The sequence below is a fragment of the Anguilla anguilla genome, chromosome 12 (genome assembly GCF_013347855.1).
Source record: "Anguilla anguilla isolate fAngAng1 chromosome 12, fAngAng1.pri, whole genome shotgun sequence".
In the NCBI taxonomy this organism is placed as follows: domain Eukaryota; kingdom Metazoa; phylum Chordata; class Actinopteri; order Anguilliformes; family Anguillidae; genus Anguilla; species Anguilla anguilla.
In genome coordinates, this window is record NC_049212.1 from 33,365,217 (window position 1) to 33,383,649 (window position 18,433).

At 41.0% G+C, this 18,433-nt stretch overlaps 3 protein-coding genes across 3 annotated transcripts; 1 reads left to right on the plus strand and 2 right to left on the minus strand.

Annotated features, from left to right (window-relative positions):
* Positions 1-960: 960 nt before the first annotated feature.
* On the minus strand, positions 961-9,081 carry rab30 (RAB30, member RAS oncogene family). Its single transcript, XM_035385268.1, has 5 exons — positions 8,870-9,081; positions 5,948-6,045; positions 5,289-5,372; positions 4,364-4,547; positions 961-3,448 (listed from the first exon to the last, which is right to left on the minus strand). Exons 2-5 carry the CDS (start codon positions 6,038-6,040, stop codon positions 3,204-3,206), a joined length of 606 nt encoding a protein of 201 aa, XP_035241159.1. The 5' UTR covers positions 6,041-6,045; positions 8,870-9,081; the 3' UTR covers positions 961-3,203.
* Positions 9,082-11,533: 2,452 nt separating this feature from the next.
* Positions 11,534-13,573, plus strand: ndufc2 (NADH:ubiquinone oxidoreductase subunit C2). The gene is made up of 3 exons (XM_035385271.1): positions 11,534-11,862; positions 12,258-12,401; positions 13,368-13,573. The coding sequence occupies exons 1-3, from the start codon at positions 11,721-11,723 to the stop codon at positions 13,415-13,417; spliced, it is 336 nt and encodes a 111-aa protein (XP_035241162.1). The 5' UTR covers positions 11,534-11,720; the 3' UTR covers positions 13,418-13,573.
* Positions 13,574-14,432: 859 nt separating this feature from the next.
* On the minus strand, positions 14,433-15,396 carry thrsp (thyroid hormone responsive). Its single transcript, XM_035385270.1, has one exon. The coding sequence runs from the start codon at positions 15,285-15,287 to the stop codon at positions 14,865-14,867; it is 423 nt and encodes a 140-aa protein (XP_035241161.1). The 5' UTR covers positions 15,288-15,396; the 3' UTR covers positions 14,433-14,864.
* Positions 15,397-18,433: the final 3,037 nt, after the last annotated feature.

An 18,433-nucleotide genomic window follows, 5' to 3' on the forward strand; every position in this document is an offset into this window, starting at 1 on the left:
AAGAGTGTGTGTGTGTGTGTGTGAGAGAGAGCGAGAGAGAGAGAGAGAGAGAGTGCTTGGATTCCTGCCTAGAGAGAGAACTGCTGCCACGGCTAACAGATTCAGGTGGCCCTGGCTTGCAGCTCCCTCTCTTATACATTCAATGGTCCAAATCCAGACCCGTGCTGCAGTTACACAATCAGTGCTGTGAATGTAAAGCCCACAGGGCAGAGACCAGGGCCTTTTCACCTGGCTTCTTTCTGTTTGTTCAGAGTGGAGAGTGCCCTCCTTTTGAATTTCTGCAGAAAAAAAGGGTTGGGAGTTTACTGCCATGACACAGTAAATGGAAATTCAGTAAATATAAAACACAAATTTTTTATCCTTTTTTTTTTTTTTTAAATGCAATTTTTCTTCAGCCGCTCTGGAATGGCAAACCTGTGCCTTTTGAGGTTACTACAGTGCACTATGAGGAGAATGTGAGCCACACACACAGGAACCTGCAGCTATCTTACCCAGCAGAGCTCGCACCGTGCTACAGGAGAGCTAACTCAGGGACAGCGCCATAGACACCTCTCTCATGACAGCTGATGGTGCTCTGTGAGCACCTGGTACACGAATGGAATGAAACGGAAAATTTAAAGACACTTTCCCCCCCTCACAGGATGAGAACGACGAAGTTCCACACAGAAAAATTCTCAGGGTTAAATAAACTCTAACAGAGTTCATATGAGTCCAACAGGGACCACATCCACTCGACTCAAGTTGATTTTATACTGATTGTTCTACTGTGGATTCCTAACCACAGTAATTTCAATTAAAGAGGCCTCGTCACTGCAAGGCCCAAACGGCTCTTGGGATTTGTGTCATTACTGGATGAGCCAGTCTGCGGCCTTGACATTTTCATTTTCAAAAATACGCTGATATTTTTATAGCTACAATTAAAGACTACGAAGGGGAAAAAAAACATACTTAATGTAAGTATTAATGTATATTTGAGCTATCATGACATTTATTTGTACACATTCAAGCAGTTTTGCATTAAGTAAAATAATTACAAACAAAAGATGTACACACAAAAAATTATTTCACATTTCCTCCCCAAACACCAGTACATTCTGAATGGTTTTATTTTTGCGCATCTGCTTTAGATAGAGTAGAAAAATACTGAACAAAAATAAAACAAGACCTACGGTATTCACATTTCCTTATTTTGTAAATACAGTTAAAAATAATAGGTTGATGTAACACAAAGTAAAGCAGTTATTTCCATGAGCTGCAAGACTATAGGTTTTACCCAAATACTGAACAGGTCTGAACAAGTGGTCATTTAATTTTGGTACAACAAAAATTTACTTTTAACATAAACAACATGAGGTCTTTTTTTAGATGGCAAACAATGACAAAGCAGTTTAGTATAAAATAATATCTATGACACCACTATTCGCAAAAAGACGATTAAAATAAAGCTGGACATTCAAAATATCTGGCACGGTCCATGCGGTGCACAAAAGCAGCTGAAGAACATTGTGTAAACAAAACTGGGAAAGGACAGCTTGTTCCTTCTGAGCTAGAACGTGCTTAAAACGTAAAACACACTCTGGCCAATTGAATATTACGAGGGTTTCAGTCTTCAACTGAGAAAACAAAACGGTAACATATGAATGAAATCAGAAGAGGGCAAGCTAATATCTTCAAAACCTAAGTGGCTTCTTTTTTTTTTTTTTGCTTTTGCTTACAAAGAAAAACGATTCTATACCGGAGGCAGCAGTGTATTTCTGTCAGCTTTTACGTAGTTGGGTCAATGGTTTGGGTAATAATTTTCACCCAGTGACCCATAGGGATGCACTCAGAGGGGCTATCATTACAGCTGGAAGGGGGGGGGGGAGCGATCTCTCTAGGAAAGATTAATTTTACAGCGGACTGGGTTGAGACTTCAGCATGAAAACAACTGCGCAGCAAAGGGGAAAATCGTCGAGCACACCATCACATCGAGACAGAACTCACGCTTCTCTAGGAACGGATGCAAAGTCAATCACACAATCAAAACAACTCTTTCAGGAAAGCTGCGGAGGTTACGAATATGCCTCTAAGAGTCAAAACCCATGGAATACACCAACTAAAACATTTCACAAACGAGAAAGGATGGAAATCGTTTTCAATCCCAACTTCTTTCAATATAACGCTATAGCGCTTGTTCATCATGATTATTATTATTTTTTTTGTGTGTACAAAGTCTTTAAAAAGACAGGGATGCTTTTATGCTTTTACAGGACTCCAGAGTTCCTGCAGTTACTCTATGTGAGGGGAAATACAACTGGCTGGCCTACAAGCCAAAGCTCCTGCACAAAGCATCGTGTTTGAAGTCATTTGAATGAGGACGCTGAAAAGCACACATTTAGCATGCCGTTTCCTTTCATTGTTCTGACTTTGCCACCACTGATGTTAACGTTACAGCACATCCAATACAAATCGCAGAATAAAACAAGCGTAAAGGTGGTATTATTCTAATACATCTTTATATGGGAAGGAAGCCTTAGTGTTAAAATTAGGGGAAAAAACAAATTCTTCAACAACAAAAAAAAACTATCACTTGTACAACACTTAAAGAAACTATTTTTGTAAAATACTTGGTTTAAAATATTGAGTCCCGTTATAGAGGGAATAAGCCATTCTAAACTTAAGCTATAAATGTCCCCACAAGTGCAGTATTCTATGGGTTGGAAAAGTTATTCCACTGCTATGGACCACGATAATCTCCCATACTTTGTCAGACTGTTATTTATTTTATTAATTTTTTTGTCCACACATAAATAAATATGTGTGTGGTTCCTCTGAAAAAAATAATAATAACAACAATAATAATATTGGTAGTGGTTAATAAAATATAAAACTAATATTACAACACCACTGCTGGCTTAGTGTTTGTGGAGATTAAAACAAGGCTGGCTGGTTTCCCTTTACTTCTGAGGGCCCCGTCCCCGGCAGCGGTCCCGTGAGCTAACATTCTTCTCCGGGGACGACGGGGCACACGAACGTCTGAAGGCTCTGTCCGCTCGCAGCGCGATAACGGGCGGGCGAATCGGACCAGGAGGCGCAGGAGACGCGCGGAATCTCCTCCTCCTCCTCCTCCTCCTCCTCCTCCCCTCGGCGGGTTGCAGAGCGACGGCGACTCCCGCGCCTCCCGCCGCCCCGCGCGCGGAGTCGGCCGGGCCCCCGGGCCCCGACTAACTGCAGCAGTTCAAGTAGCTGATGGTCTTGCCCTCCCCGGGCATGGGCGACGACACGCTGTTGACCAGCGAGTTCTGCTTGGCCTCGCGGATCAGCTTGCAGGCCAGGTCCAGGAACAGCTTCTCCACGTTGTCCGACTCCTTGGCGGAGGTCTCCAGGTACAGCATGCTCTGCGCCTCCGCAAACTCCTCCGCCCGCTCCCTGAGCACCTCCCTCTTCTCCGTCAGGTCGATTTTATTCCCTGAGAGCAGCCAGCAAGACGTTACACCGAGTCAACTGCAGCGCAACTAGCCTCAGGTTTAAAGCCCTAGACCACAGAACTGCATTACAGCTGGAGCAACGAGTCCTTATTTCGCAGATTTGGACTGATGCTCCAGTTGTGATGCAGTTCTGTGGTCTAGGAGTTTAAAACCTGAGGTTTAAACTCAAAGCTAGGTAAACTGCAACTGACCCATTGTGTCTTTTTCTAATAAACCAAATCAAAATATATTTACACAGTGCATTTAACAAAACATTTGCTACAACACGCTTCACAGTGTGCCCCAGCCTAACACAAAAGTCTTTGCACTCATGCATGACCTCTCTCCATAATGCAGCAAAGCCATTTGCATCATCTCTCTGACCTGTCTCACCCCCTCTTTGACTGTTTTTAACTGTTACCATCCAGTCATAGATACCATCTGTGCACTTTGTCAAGCTTTGTCCCCCATACCCTTACCGCATTCAATGGCACCCTGGGTTCACAACTATACTGGACTGTTGTTATGTCTGTTAGCAATAAATTATGTCAATGAGTGTATGTAATGTATGGATGTACCCGTGTTTCGATTCCTGACAACTGTGAAAATGAATCTCCTCGAGGACAATAAAGCTCTTATCTAATCTAATCAAAATTCATCCAAACTAATATAATGTAATTAATCTATACTAATCTAAACCCTCTGAAAAGCAATTCTGAGGTGACTGTGGCACACAGGAAGAAACCTTGAGAGGAGCCAGGGAGCCCCACCACCACCACCCTGAAAACTATAATCCTGTAACATTGCTTTTTATACAGCTTTGATAAGTCATGAGGCAGTCACATGCGTCCATCCGCACAGTTCACCCTCGGCCTGTGCCGTCCCACCGTGGAACTGAAACCAAAAAGAGCGCTCACCCACTAAGACGGTCACCACCTTGCTGTTGGCGTACTGCTCGATCTCCCTCAGCCACTCCGGAAGGCACCGGAAGGAGTCCTCGCAGGTGATGTCGTAGGTGAGGATGAGGGCGTTGGCGCTGCGGTAGTAACTCTGCGTGATGGAGCGGAAACGCTCCTGTCCCGCCGTGTCCCAGATCTGCAGCTGTGGGACACGGTTACGCCGTCAGTCTCTGGGCTACACGATATATTGGGCCGCGGTTTTATTTAAGTTTAATAAGAATGACCGCAACCTTTTATAAGCGATCTTACTAAGACCTGAGTATCTGGTGAGTTTTCAGAATCCTGGGTGACAGTTGATGGTAAGTGACCTGAAGACTAACCAGGGCTGCACAATATACCGAATTGTGTTTTTTTTTTTTTTTGCGTAATCAGAATAACCGCCGCCATAGGGCATACAGGGATCTTTCATCTTTTTTTTTTTCTTTAATCATATCTCATGCAGTAGTCAACAATCAGCTGTCAGATGCTGTGTGAAATGCTTTTGAGAACAAAAAACATCACTGATATCTATTGAGATTCTACAAACTCACCAGACGCTCTGGTCTTACACTCCTTCCTGCCTCTCTGCTTCTTATTACAGAATGTTCCGGGTGATAACAGGAGTTCCTAGTGCGGTATTACAGTAGTGAATGCCCATTCTCACAGTCCTGTACTTAGTCAAACCGGCTGAATGAATTTTCACAAGATGTCTCAAATTGGAATGACTAGGCTTCAACAGTAGGACAGTAGAGCTTTCGTCGTCAAGGATACGGAGCTGAGTATTTGGTGTATCTACGGAACTGGCGCAGTGACAAATTTGTGGAGTTACTCAAACATTTCATTTAATCAAATCCTTTATCCAGAATTATAACGATTGGGGGGAAAAAAGAATATCCCGACTCACCTTGACTTTTTCCCCATTGATTTCAACCGTTTTGATCATGAAATCCACTCCTATGGTCGCACCTTGACCAGGTGGGAAAAGACCCTGGAATTATGGAGTGAAATGGGTGGGTGGGGGGCATTTTTAAAAGTCCAACAGATACACCCAATATCTTGATTAATCTTATTTCAGTCAACAAAAAACCTCAAATGACTTAAACATTAAAAAAATAAATAAAAGCATGCCATCTGCTGATTACATTCAGGCATTTAGCAGACTATTATCCCGCTTACATTTACAGACGGATATTTACGGGAGCAACTTAGGCAACAACTGTCAGTTCCCCATCTGGTAATGAAACCCAAGACCTCTGAGCTAGAAGTTACCTTACAGTGCTACCATTTAGCAGACCCTCTTATCCACAACGACTTAAGCAACTCTTAATACTTAATTCTTAAGTAAGAATTTTTACGTAGTATCCATTCATGCAGGTGGATATAAAGATATTTGGTATATACACAACTGGACGTACACTGAAGCAAGTTGGGTTAAGTGCCGTGCTCAAGGGTACACTGGCAGGATCCCACCTCGAAATCAAACCTGCAAACTTTTGTTTGCACGCCCAGTTCCCTAACCGCTGAACTACACGTTCGCTCGACGTGCTGGAGGAACAAACAAACCTGAGTGAAGCGGCGAACGAGGCAGGTCTTCCCCACTCCTGCATTTCCTATCAACACGATTTTGAAAAGGTGGTCATAATCTTCCATACTCATGCTCACTATCCAAAAGAAAAAAGAGAGAGAGAGAGAGAGAAAGATCAGGAGGAAAGCTCAGTTTGTTCTTCTCTGGACAGATTTGAGAAAACAAAGGTCATCAACTAAAGATGAAGACTATGGGATATTTCTCGGTCATTCCAACAATCAGTCCCATAACTTTTCTCCCTCAACCTTTAGTGTTTAAGACAGATTGCTCTTGGTAATCCAATGCGGAGATCGCACGCAATGCAGAAACCTTCCTCATTAGAATAACAAGGTCCTTTGCTACCCAAAAGCCAGATCCTAGATATAACCTAATCCATTAGTTCAATGTTAATTCAATGTTAACAATGTGCCTTTTATGACAAAAGAAAGTCCTAAGGCTCATAAAACACAAATCATGTGATGGACGTTTACGGCATACTGACTAGTCCAAGTTAGGTTTGATTTTTACTGGTGCAATTAGGATGACATGACAAGTACAAGGATTTTCGATATTCCCATAAATATTGGCATCTTTTAGTTTAGTTTCATTTATTAATAAATAATAACTACAAAAATCTAAACAGCAGTCGATAAAACACAAGTTTTTTTTTTTTTTTTAAATGTGAACAACAATTTAAAAAATGGAACCGTAGCCCTACATATAATCAGTTTAATAAACAATTTAACATAGATTACAACACAGATTTCAAATTTATAATTTAAACCCACAGGATTTAAGTGTTGGGTCCTTCCATGTGAGATGAACAAGAAATTGTTATGATTTTCCAGTAAATCATAATTGCCTGTTTAAAGCATAGGTATTATTTATACATCTGTGCGTCTATACACAGGTTACACAAAACTAATTTTGCTCCATACAAATCAGACATAATCACAGGGTGCCATGCCTAACCTGACAGTGTGGTCTAAAGCAAGAACAGTACTTCCATCTGTTTTCTAAACCACTTACTCCTGGTCAGGGTTGTGGGGGGGCTAGAGCCTATCCCAGCGTACCTTGGGCGAGAGGCAGAAAAAAAACCCTGGACAGGTTGTCAATCCATTGCAGGGCACACACACCATTCAAGCAGACATTCATACCCCAATTTAGACTCTCCAATTAACCTAACTCCGTACTGACGGAGGAAACCCACACGGACACGAGGAGAACATGCAAACTCATTACAGAAAGTCCCCAGCTGTGATTCGAACTTAACATCTTCTTGCTGAGGTTTGTAAAAATATTTTTATTTTCATAAATATATTTGAGTTGGCTTATTTTTATATCACACATATGAGCACAGTAAGTGCCAGTGTGTGATACTTTTTCCAGTGTGACCCATTCTGTCAAGATAGGCGTGGTCATCTCTGAGTTCAATCTAACTCATATAGTCAGCTTCAGTGCGCCCAAGATATTCCTATATTCTGTTTCTATTTCTATATTCTGCCAACAGAAAATTTTTGGAGAAAAAAAACAGCACATTAACAGATACAGAAGGATGATGTCATATTAATAAAGCAGGGATTCTCTGAATCTCTTTTCAGAGTTCCCATTAAAAAAGAGGCTGTGGCAATAGGAGCTTTTATAACCAGAAATTCAATTAACACCTTGCCATGTAAGTTAAAAAAGGAAACAAAAACAACAATCGCTGACATTCGAATCTGTATCCCGGGGTGAGCGTTTACTTTCCAGCGCTGTCTTTTATCCACCATGTTGAAAAGACCCAAGATATTTCTTTAGTAGACACTCAGAGTTCTGTTTCCTATTGGACCAGAGAAGTTGCTATGGTATAGGCAAAGGCCTCTTTGTGAGCGTTCACGTTGCCAAGGCTCGTGGTAAGATGCCGTGAGGATTGCCATAAAGAATCAGAGCGACAGCAGTGTGCACTGAGAACCGACGCTGGCTGCTTCATTGCGCGAGAATAAAAGCTCCGTAATACAGAGACTACATTTCAGTGTAAGATTAAATACACATGGTGGTGATTCGAGAAACCCGCAGTCAATCACAAAGTTGTCAAAAGGCATGAAACAGATTATCACATATGCTCCTTCGATTAAAAGCTGTCAGCAGATATATATGGATGACAGCAACCCTTCCTAGGAACGAAAACGCCCCCTACTCAACAAAATATAAAATATTTGGAGGACTGCAGTTTTTTTTTTTTTTTAACATAATGATGTGTTCTGTATGAATGCACCGTTGTGGTTTCTGTCCGCAAATCAAACGGTTACAAGGTTACAAATCAGTTCATTTAAATTAATATCGACTAACACTGTGCAACATCACCCTGTTTCGCTAAACATAAATAATGGATTTAACATCCAGCATCCCACACTTTCATTTCGAACACAAATATTTTTGAAGGAGGAAGAAATTCTCCTTCGAAAAATGTCTAGCCTAAATGGAGTTCTCCTGCTAATACGAAAATGCATTGGCATCATTATTTACAAAGGATAGATACCCCCATTTAACGGCAGTAATAAAAATCATTATGGTAATCATCATCAGATGTTTAACAAAATAACACAGCAAGAACTATGTACTCGCTGGTTAAATGTGAAGACACAGTTAGCCTTAGCTTGCCTGCTTGACAACAGCCAGTATGTTTAGCCATCTAGATAGCGTTAGGTGGCTATCTACACCATTTCTACTTTATGTAACGTTAAAGCGTTAAATAATGGCTCCCGTTATGTCGGTGCATAAACCGGCAGACATTACTGTTATTTCTTATTTCGTTAAAAATAACAGCGTTTTGTCATCCACCTCCCATCTTTATCTGCAGATGTTTTCCTGCGGAAAATAACTAGCTAGTTAGCAAGTAAGCTAGAAAAATGCTTATAACATTCAATTACATATGCACTTACCAAAACTGGGGAAATCCCCCGATTAATGATTATTTCGTGCTCATTCGACCTTTATGGCTAATCTGCATTTGCAGCTACAAATTATTAACTTGTCTTTTCCTCCAACATCTCAATCACAGCGCAGGGGCTGGTTCCAGCGTTGCACAATGATTGCAGTGGAGTTTCCTCCGCTTTTCAACAATGACATCATTCCCCTTCTTCTGCTGGGGGCTCGTGCCCGAGAAATGGCAAAACTGGGAATTGTGGGATTTATAGTATGTGTCTAAGCAACTCGCCACAAAATCGGCATTGTCTAAGCACTACAATCCCCAGGAACCACGTCGTAATGTGGTCCAGGGTAAGCCTGTTTTTGTGGTCTGACAGAAAAGAATTGATGATGGTCATCACAATGCCGCATCACTGCGCAGCATCATCACAGTAATTTGCAATTGTAGGAAATGTAATTTAAGATTGTTCGTTCTGAAGAATTCAGTGACTTCATGCACAGGCCTGCATAACTAAGACACAATTTATATTGAAGAGGGAATTATAATTGTTACAACATTTGCCAAAATCAATATTAAATATACTCTGAACGTTTACTCAGACCTGTTGCTGCTACAAATGGTACAAATGGTACAATTTGTCAGTTGCAAATTTCCACGAGTTAATGCCGTCCAACTTACATTTCCTCACAATAGGGGTGAGTTTTTATTGCATTTCCAGAGACTCAGTGTCTAATTGCTACATAAATGCACTGGAACAACTGGCAGGCTAATTTATTAATGAACATTCTAATGCTGGCTTTAACACAATCATTTGACAAAATGGGGCAAGCCATATACATATATTTGAAGAATTGACCGTAGACTCAAATATATTGGCCTATATTTTACATATATTGCTACATATAGCAAGGATGTGGATGTCAAAGGGGAAACATGTTATTTTTTTTATAAAACAAACAAAAACAGTCACTGTCTGTCTACACCTGTTCACTGCACTGAATCCATCTCTATTTTCAGTGGTATTGCAGTCTTGATCTTAAACTACAGTAGTGATGTAAACAATTCACTAACTGCCACCAATTTAGAAAAGTTAATTCACCTATTTAGAAAGGTTAATTCTCCTATGTGCTATAAATGGGTAATTCTATTGTGCTTGACTGCACATGGAATCTGGTAAGTGGGAGTGTAAACAAATGGCCTTTTCACCCTTTGACACTAAAAAAAATAGATTCTTGAAGCACGTCTTTTACTTTTGGTGCCTGCAGTGGGCACTAACAGTCCTTAAATGTTTATTGCATTGAGAACCGCTAGGCAAAGATCATATGTAAATTGTTTGGTTCAGTCATAGGACTTGACTAATCCTTGCTTTCTGTTCACTTCACTAATAACATCCCGTCAGTTGCACTTTGGAGAGAGCAGAGAGGCTAGACAAGTTTCAGAGTTTACTTGTGTGAAGAATAGTTTGCGCAGAGAATAGGTCATTTCAAAAGCAAGCCTGATGTCTCGGTTTTGTTGTATTGGTTAAGGAACTAAGACTTTCCTGCAGTCTGATTTATAAACAAAAATAAAATAAAATAAAATTTAAGGTTTCTTTAGAGATTCTATTGACTAATTTTCAACAAAGCTTCAAACTGTTGTGATGTTATTATCTTGTGACTTAAGCTCATCATCATCTTATGACATCAGACACCATTATGACTTAATACACAACTGCATAAATATACATGCAAATAGTTTGCTCTAGGTGAGTTATGCTGGATAAAGTTAGCTCCAGATAGATAAGAAAAGGAATCATCAAAGGCTATCCTCAGGTGCAAGTGAATACCCAATCAGTGCATTTTTCTATCATGTAGATAGCTTGGGGTGATTTTTTTTCTTTAAATTTATTTCATATTCTCGGTGAGAATATTGAAGTGTGACCCTCATTTGCAATGGTGGCGAGGTACAGTCAAACCAAATTTAAAAAAAAATGTTATTACAGTAGAAAACAAGAAAAGAAATAATAACAGACATCAGTTAAAACAGTTACAATCCAAATTAACAAGATTTCCCAGTGGTACGAAAGAATCATGTTTCAGTATTTTTTTACAGTTAATTCCATGTACGAGGAATGAACTGCAAAAAAAAATTAATACAGAAATTTGATTTTTTTGGTCATATAATTTCACTATATTAATGACCAACAAATGACAAATAGTGAATAGGTGTTCTTGGGTGCAATGCAGCAACTGTATAACCCTAAAGTGTTCTGGTGCTGTACTTTCCACATTTCTCTAGCAGTGTATTCCATGAAGGAGAACAGAGAGTTCCTCACCTCCCTCCCTCCCTCCAAAGAACAGTACCTCATTTCTCCACCAGATGGCAAAATGCCTACATAATTCTTTATTTTATCCTACATTCATATTTTTCGGGAATTTACTATAAAGTTTTGGAACAAAGGTATAAGGGTAAATTAAACCCTGTAAATGGCACTACACTCACATTTAGCGGATGCTATTATCCAGAGTGACTTACAAAAGCGGAAGATACCAGTGTTTCTCTCATATTTACTCACATACTCACAGAGGGCACAGAAGGCTCGTTAGTAATCAGTCAGTGTAAATTTAGCCAAACAACCATCAAACAAGCAATCAACAGAAACCATACAGGTCAGTGAGAGAAACACATAGAGCTGACCGCGGAACCTTTCTGAAATGTTCTTTTTCCGTACGGAAAGTGTCCAGCGACATATTATTTCCGGTTAGCGAGACGCCCTTGTGTGCTGGTTTCCTCTTGTTTGAGGTTAGGTGAAATCGTAGAGGTAGCTAGCTACAGTCGGCTAGCTATATTAATCAGGGAGCTGGTCCAGTTTTGTACCTGTCGAGATGGGGCTGACGGTACCCGATGAGGCCAAGGTTCTTCCCCCGCCGGGAATAATGAACAGAAATTCTGCCTGGCTCGGGTTATCTGGCTGGTGCACTGCGATGGTTCACAATGCCCTGAACCGCAGACCCCCAATGAAGTCCGGTAAGCTGCTCGTTTTCTGAAAACACACGCTGGGAATGTTAGTTGCTTGCTAGGTAGCCGAAGAACGAAACTGCAAGACAGTATTTTTTCGAAACTAAGTTATACAACAGTAGCTTAATGTTTCTAAAGACAGTGTTCCCATCTACTAGATAGTCATCTGACGTCAGAGATGGCTTGTTTGACACTAGCTAGAGCTAATGTTCAACCTGCTAACTCACTGTGGATTAAGTTGCCATTCAAGGCAATGGGGGGAAAAATAACATAAAAGACTAATGATAATAGTTAATCGATAGGCTCATTGTTGCTAATTGCTAATTGACCTTATGCAGTGTGTGTGCGCCAAATTGAGGTACTCTGTTTAGTGTGTGACTTCTTTTTTGTGACATTTCCCCAAGGTGTTCATCGGCAGCTGCTTTTGATCAGCATTGGCTGGTTCCTGGGATATCACCTTACAAAATTGGAGAATTATACTTATGCCCGTGCGGATAGAGACATGAACGAATACATCAGACTGCATCCTGATCGATTCCATGAGGAAGGTGAACCACGCGAAACCGCTGCAAAATTTTGATTGCATTTACACTCATGAATTAAATTGTAGTGTTTTTTTTTTGTTGTTGTTATGTTTACGCTTACTATACTGGATTTCTACCTTGAAAATATTATGAAATAGGCATGCAAAAGCATATCTATGATGAACTGGCAATCTGTCTTTACGCACATTCACCGAATCCATGAACCTTTATTCTGTATTTATTGTCCTAAATTGCGGGTGTTGGGACGTTACTGTTCGTGGCCCTCTTTTCTCTTTCTCTTTTTTTGGGGAGGGGTGGGTGTGGCTGCAGAGCCTGTGGTCTGGGATCCGATCACCGTGGTATATTCCAACAGAAAACTCCGCATCGCTTTTTATCCCCTTGTTGAATTTCAGCTGACGCCACCGAGGATAAGCAATTCCAAGATTAACACTAGTCCTTCTACTTTGCTGTATCTTGGCCATTGCAGCGGCTAGCCAATTCCAAGTTAACCTCGGAATTGCTCATTCTCGGTGGCGTCAGCTGAAATTCGCCAAAGGGACGTGGAGTTGGCTCCTTTTCTGTTGGACCTGTGAGTAACGCTACAGCTATCCAGCTGGGGTTGGCAGACGTCCAGTTTTTGACTGAAATGCCAGGTTTTCATATTATTTGTACGTGTCCGGTTAATGGCACGTTAAATTCGCTTGTTAGTGACTTGGTTGGGTAGCCTACTGGGGGTGAGTGGGCGGGGTTGAAGACGGAGGAGGAGACATGTTTGATTGTAAACAAGACGACAGCAAAACTAAAAAATCCTGCATAGTATGCCTTTATAGAAGTCAAATTCAATAAGCCTTCTGTAATCCGTGTATATAATTTTCTTTGTGTTCTGTATGTGTTTAGTAGTTTTTGCACAGAGCCTAGGTTTTCTTGTAATGCCTGGTGGTATTCATTTAAAAAAAATAACTGTCACTGAGTCTTTTTTTGTCTTTACAGAAAAGAAGACATTTGCTGAGATTTTGGAGGACTTTCATCCAATTCGCTGAATCATACTGGCTGTTGCTCGTGTGGGGAGATACCATGGGAGTTGGATTGCAAATTTCAGTCTGAATCTTTATTGTTTTATTGTACTGAGGCATGCCACATCTCTGTATAAATGCAAGCACCCGTTGTGTAATAAATTAAAAAATCTATTTGTTCTATTTCTGTGGGTTGCATTTTTGTGACAGGTTTACATGACACTTGAGGCTGATTTTGGGGACCGTCTTTCTACAGTAAGTTTGAGGGATAGAGAGAAGTCAGAGGTGAACTGATATTCACTTGATTGAGTAACCCCACGAACACGGGGCAGAAGCATATGATAAATTAGCACTGCTTACATGGCAGCACATTGCAGTTCTTATGCAGGCGACAAAAGCTAATTGCATTTTCATATTTAAAAGGCAATGCACAATAATGTTATAGCTGATAAGACTGATATTAAGCTGATATTGATATTGATAATATTAATAAGCTGATATTGATAAGACCAAAAAAGTACCACACGTGGCTTTTGGGAAATTGTTTGCCTGCAAATAACCGTCATTTATCTGGTTGTGGAATTGGGACAAAATGCAAGTTATTGACTTGGGAGTATGCTGTAAATCTAATCGCAGCCTCATGTCCTGACTATGTACAAGTGCTTACTGTATGTAGAGGTCGTAAATATATTAAACAAACTCAGAAATGGTTATTGCAGTACTTTGACCTTTATTCCTGGCTGTTTGGTGGGCCGATTGACACCCAGGAATGATTGCGGCAGCGGGAAAACATTAATGGGAAGTGTTTCAGTCTCATCCTGCAGAGATAAAATCACCTGCTGCTATTTGTTGAATATTGCAAATCTGTTCTTACTTGCATGTATATAATGTAACAAGCTATATTCATGTTAAAAATGAATGGTGCTTCTCAACTGATGTTTTTGGATATACACATTTCGGAATATACACATACGTATGACTAGTTCCCTATAGTAATCATGCATCAGGACATTTCTGCAAACCAGGGAAAATAGACACAGTATAAGTTTCAACAAAGCACCTTTAATCCAACACACAGCAGTTTGTTTTTTTTTTTGATAAGTGAATGCTGTACACAAGTCTATACACAATGTCCCATTCAGCAAAGGTGTATGACTCAAAGAGACACTAATGTATTTTGTTGGTGTTGCTTTTTTTGTTTTGTTTTTGTTTTTTGTGTTTCTCATTGGTCTATAGGTATTTAGCAGACGTTGTTATGCAGAACACCTTTACACAGCTTATATTTATACATTAACTTGATTTATACAGCTGTATATTTACTGAAGCAATTCAGGTTAAACTACCTTCCTCAAGTGTACAGTGGCATCACTTCATCTGATGACCAAACCTGCAACCTCTCGGTTACAAGCCCGGTTCCCAAGCCATCGTGCTATGCCTGTCCGGTGGTCTGGACAGCCTCTCCGGTCCGGCCCTCCTAGTTGGTGACGCCTATGATCTCCAGATACTTTGAGGTGACGCTCTGCGACTTGTTGGCCAGGCTGTTCATGATGGAGAAGATTCCGTGCATGTGGAAGTGGAAGAGGACCTCGGGGTCGGACTCCAGCAGGGGCTCCAGGGTCGTGCTGAGGGACTGGTGGTGGTGGCCCAGGTCCTTGCTGTCGTCGGAGACAACCAGGCCGGACTCGGCCGTGTTCCTCAGGGCCTTCAGCATGAGGTAGTGCTCGTACAGGTCTTTGCCGCCTCCCTCCTGGGCCTGGTCGGCGTCATCGGCAGCAGCGACCTCGCGCAGCAGGCTGGGCAGCAGGACGGTCTGCTCCATGTCGCGCACGGCCGCGCTGTACCGCCGCAGGGCAGTCATCAGGCAGCTCCTGCCCAGCTTTGTGTCGGCGGGCTGCATGCTTCCCGGGTGTGTTTCTATGGCAGCTGGCACTGGGGCTGGCAGGAGCTTAAGGTGATGTCATGGAAGGTTGCCTGGGTGCACTGCGGGGCTCGAAGGGGGAACGCTCCAGACTTTATAGACCGGCCCCAAGGGGAGGGAGGTGGGCGAGGCCTCAGCTTGTACCTGGTTACACAATAGGGCACTCCGCTTGCATTCGGGGACACGGTATCTGCCAGAGACTGACACAAAGGCCCTTTCGGCTGTTTGATTTTCACAAGCCTTGATTTTCTGCCCTGATTGTGTCATGGCAACCGGGAATGCCTGGTCTGTGAGGTGAATTGGTGTTCGCTGACACCAGATATGGATCAGACCATATGCCTTGGCAGCAAACACAGACACTCAGGCTCTGTCAAAAGCTCTGCTGACAATTAACATGTTGTGTGCCATGCTAACGTCCACAGTGTATACACGTTAATGACAGTTCATGATTACAAGTCTGTCTTTCTCAGTTTGTAGAAATCTGGCAATGTTTTATTTCAATCTCTTGATTTGTACATATGTTCTCCTTATTGTCCCCAGTTAAACTGTGCACTTCATTGCCCTGGCATTTATTAATAAAATAATGCAATTTTATTGTTATGCTGTCTGTCAAACTTGCCTTGTAAGTAGCTTGACTAGTTTGTAAAATAAATAAATAAATAAAATTTTATACAATTTTGTTAAAGACCATAAGTCTGTGCAGTACCTATGCAGAACTGTGTTCTGACTCAGGCTGCTCGAGTCAAGCATAACCCATCAACTGCAGGTTCAGTATTATGTGCAGTTTCCTATGTAAATGTATTTTAAACATTACAAACTGCCTGTACCAAGTAATTATAAATTGTTCAGTTACAAAAAAGAAGGGTCAAGGGACGTTCATGTGTAGCCCAAGGTCAGGTCCGTTTGCAACTACAGAGGGTACTACAGTTCATTAAACTGTAATGAGTTATCTGTTGAGTCAGTCTTTGCGCAAGCTAAAATTAGACATGGAAGGAATGGACACAGTGTTTCTGTTTGCTTGTGCATCACAAACGTTAAATTGCTTTAAACTAGAAATTTGCAGATGAACAAACTGTTCAAAACCATTTTTTTTTTTAAGTTTCCCATATTTTCTCCCATCTGGGAACGACCATCCATAACCTATTGCTTGGCAACACTCTTTGCAACTTCCACTACCGAGTTAAAAACAAATAAATAAAATAAAATAAAAATAATTATAATTTATGAGGCGAAACCCTGTTGCGTTTTTCCTGCTCTTATCTCCTGGGTCTGTTAATCCTACTACGGTTTCAGTTCTAGAAGCACCACAAGGGGGTGCTATGGAGCATTAACATGATCTAAAGAGCCATGTCTAATTAGGTCTAAGTTACGTGGACACCGCGTACAGTGTGGAACTACAGGGTAACACCAAGTGGAAATCTGCACAAATAAGAGCAGAGTAATCTACATCAACATATTTTTGATATACATTAGATGTCAGGGATGGGGTCAGTCCTATTTCAAAAAACATTAATTGAAAGCTATCTAAATAAAATAGAATTTTGTAAATGTGTGGTGGAAATACTTGGTGTATTGGGTGCAAAATTTCCCCATTGCTTTTCCTAATGTCATACCACTGGCCGCAAAAATTTGGATTTAAATATTGTGATAAATGTATAAAGGCGCGAAAAGAACTTGGAATCCTATATCCTACATAGAATTTGGATCCTATATTAGAAACCCAATCTTTCCACTTGCAAAGTTACAAGCTGCTTGTGTTGTTCTTGCAGGGCTTATTCCTAGGTTACTATGATTCTGTGAACCAGGGTTATAATTTGGTCGTAAAGACCCTCAATAGGATTTCAGTCAGGTAAATAAGTAGATTAGCTGATGAGGGCTCGACCCCTGCAGCCTAGACATTACAGCATCCAGCCAAAGCTGTCATTCCCCTGTGACTGGGAGAGTATGGCTGTGGGGTACTTTCTGTTAGGTGAGTTTATATTGGGAGGAAATTCATACATTACCACTGTAATAGCTCTACCCAACGGAAGGCCATGATTACCCTGGGGTTACCAGTTGTTAACGGTGAGTGTCTCCTCACTAAACAGTGCAGACTCTTTCCTGTAGTGCTTTGTGTTCCCGTTCACCGTTTAATTACCAATGTCAAAAAGGGCATGACGTCAGTGAGGTTTAAAATATACATTATTAATAAGGCAGCACATCAACATTCTCAATGAAAATGCAAGGGTCCGAAATAATTATTTCCCCACAATCATTCTCTGACACAATAAGACGAGCTCAGAACTCAGTCAATAAAAACACTGTAGCAATTGCAGCACTATAGCGCTTACCCTTTTGCCTCATGTACACACATAACTTTAAATGACCACGGACCAAAACAACCAATCAACAAAGCAAAAGTATACAATGAGCTCCCTGGTCGAGGAGCAGTGTGAGAATATGACTAAAAAAATAAAAGAGCTGTGAGTTTTTTTTTCCTCCTTCATACTCATTATATTTGACAACGTACAAAGTGCTGTCCACTTTATGTATGATGTCAAGTTTGTCACACAGCTAATCTGTCATTTTTAAGTAAATTTAAAGCAAGAACATTTTACTTGAATGTTTTTGAAGGGTTACTTTTTCATTTTGGACTCATAAAAATGCAGATAGATTTGAACTGACACTGGGCTTTTTTACTGTGTATAAAATGTACTGTAAGGAAAATCAGCTATTTGTACTCTGTAAAGTCATTCTGTCATCCCGTCACATTCAGTAGATCTACAGGCAGCCCATACAGTATTCTTTGAAAACTTACTGAACACTAAAGGATCACTAAACGACCAGCCTTTTACGACTCAAAGCTAATTAGAGTGATCCACCATGGCTCTCTTGTTTGAAAGAACGGTGTTTATACATATTATTAACATAATGACTACTTTCTCTCTTGTGAGATTGAAACTGCCTGCACAGTCTTTCGTGATCATAAGATCAAACAACAGGGCCGTTTGCGTGACATTGCATCTTTTTGCGGAGCAAATTAGGAACAGATTTCACAAAAAGAGGTGCTTCTGGGCCTGCCGAAGTTTTGCAATGGTGGAAAAGAACATCAGTTTTGCTTCATCCAGATGGCATGTGCCAAGACT

Excerpts from the sequence above, each read along its gene's own strand:
- rab30 (XM_035385268.1), bottom strand. The coding sequence starts at position 6,040 with ATGAGTATGGAAGATTATGACCACCTTTTCAAAATCGTGTTGATAGGA. Across the intron at positions 5,373-5,947 it reads TCGTTCGCCGCTTCACTCAG|GGTCTTTTCCCACCTGGTCA; the intron begins GTTTGTTTGTTC and ends CCATAATTCCAG. Across the intron at positions 4,548-5,288 it reads TCAATGGGGAAAAAGTCAAG|CTGCAGATCTGGGACACGGC; the intron begins GTGAGTCGGGAT and ends CGTGTCCCACAG.
- ndufc2 (XM_035385271.1), top strand. The coding sequence starts at position 11,721 with ATGGGGCTGACGGTACCCGATGAGGCCAAGGTTCTTCCCCCGCCGGGA. Across the intron at positions 11,863-12,257 it reads CAGACCCCCAATGAAGTCCG|GTGTTCATCGGCAGCTGCTT; the intron begins GTAAGCTGCTCG and ends CATTTCCCCAAG. Across the intron at positions 12,402-13,367 it reads TGATCGATTCCATGAGGAAG|AAAAGAAGACATTTGCTGAG; the intron begins GTGAACCACGCG and ends TTGTCTTTACAG.
- thrsp (XM_035385270.1), bottom strand. The coding sequence starts at position 15,287 with ATGCAGCCCGCCGACACAAAGCTGGGCAGGAGCTGCCTGATGACTGCC.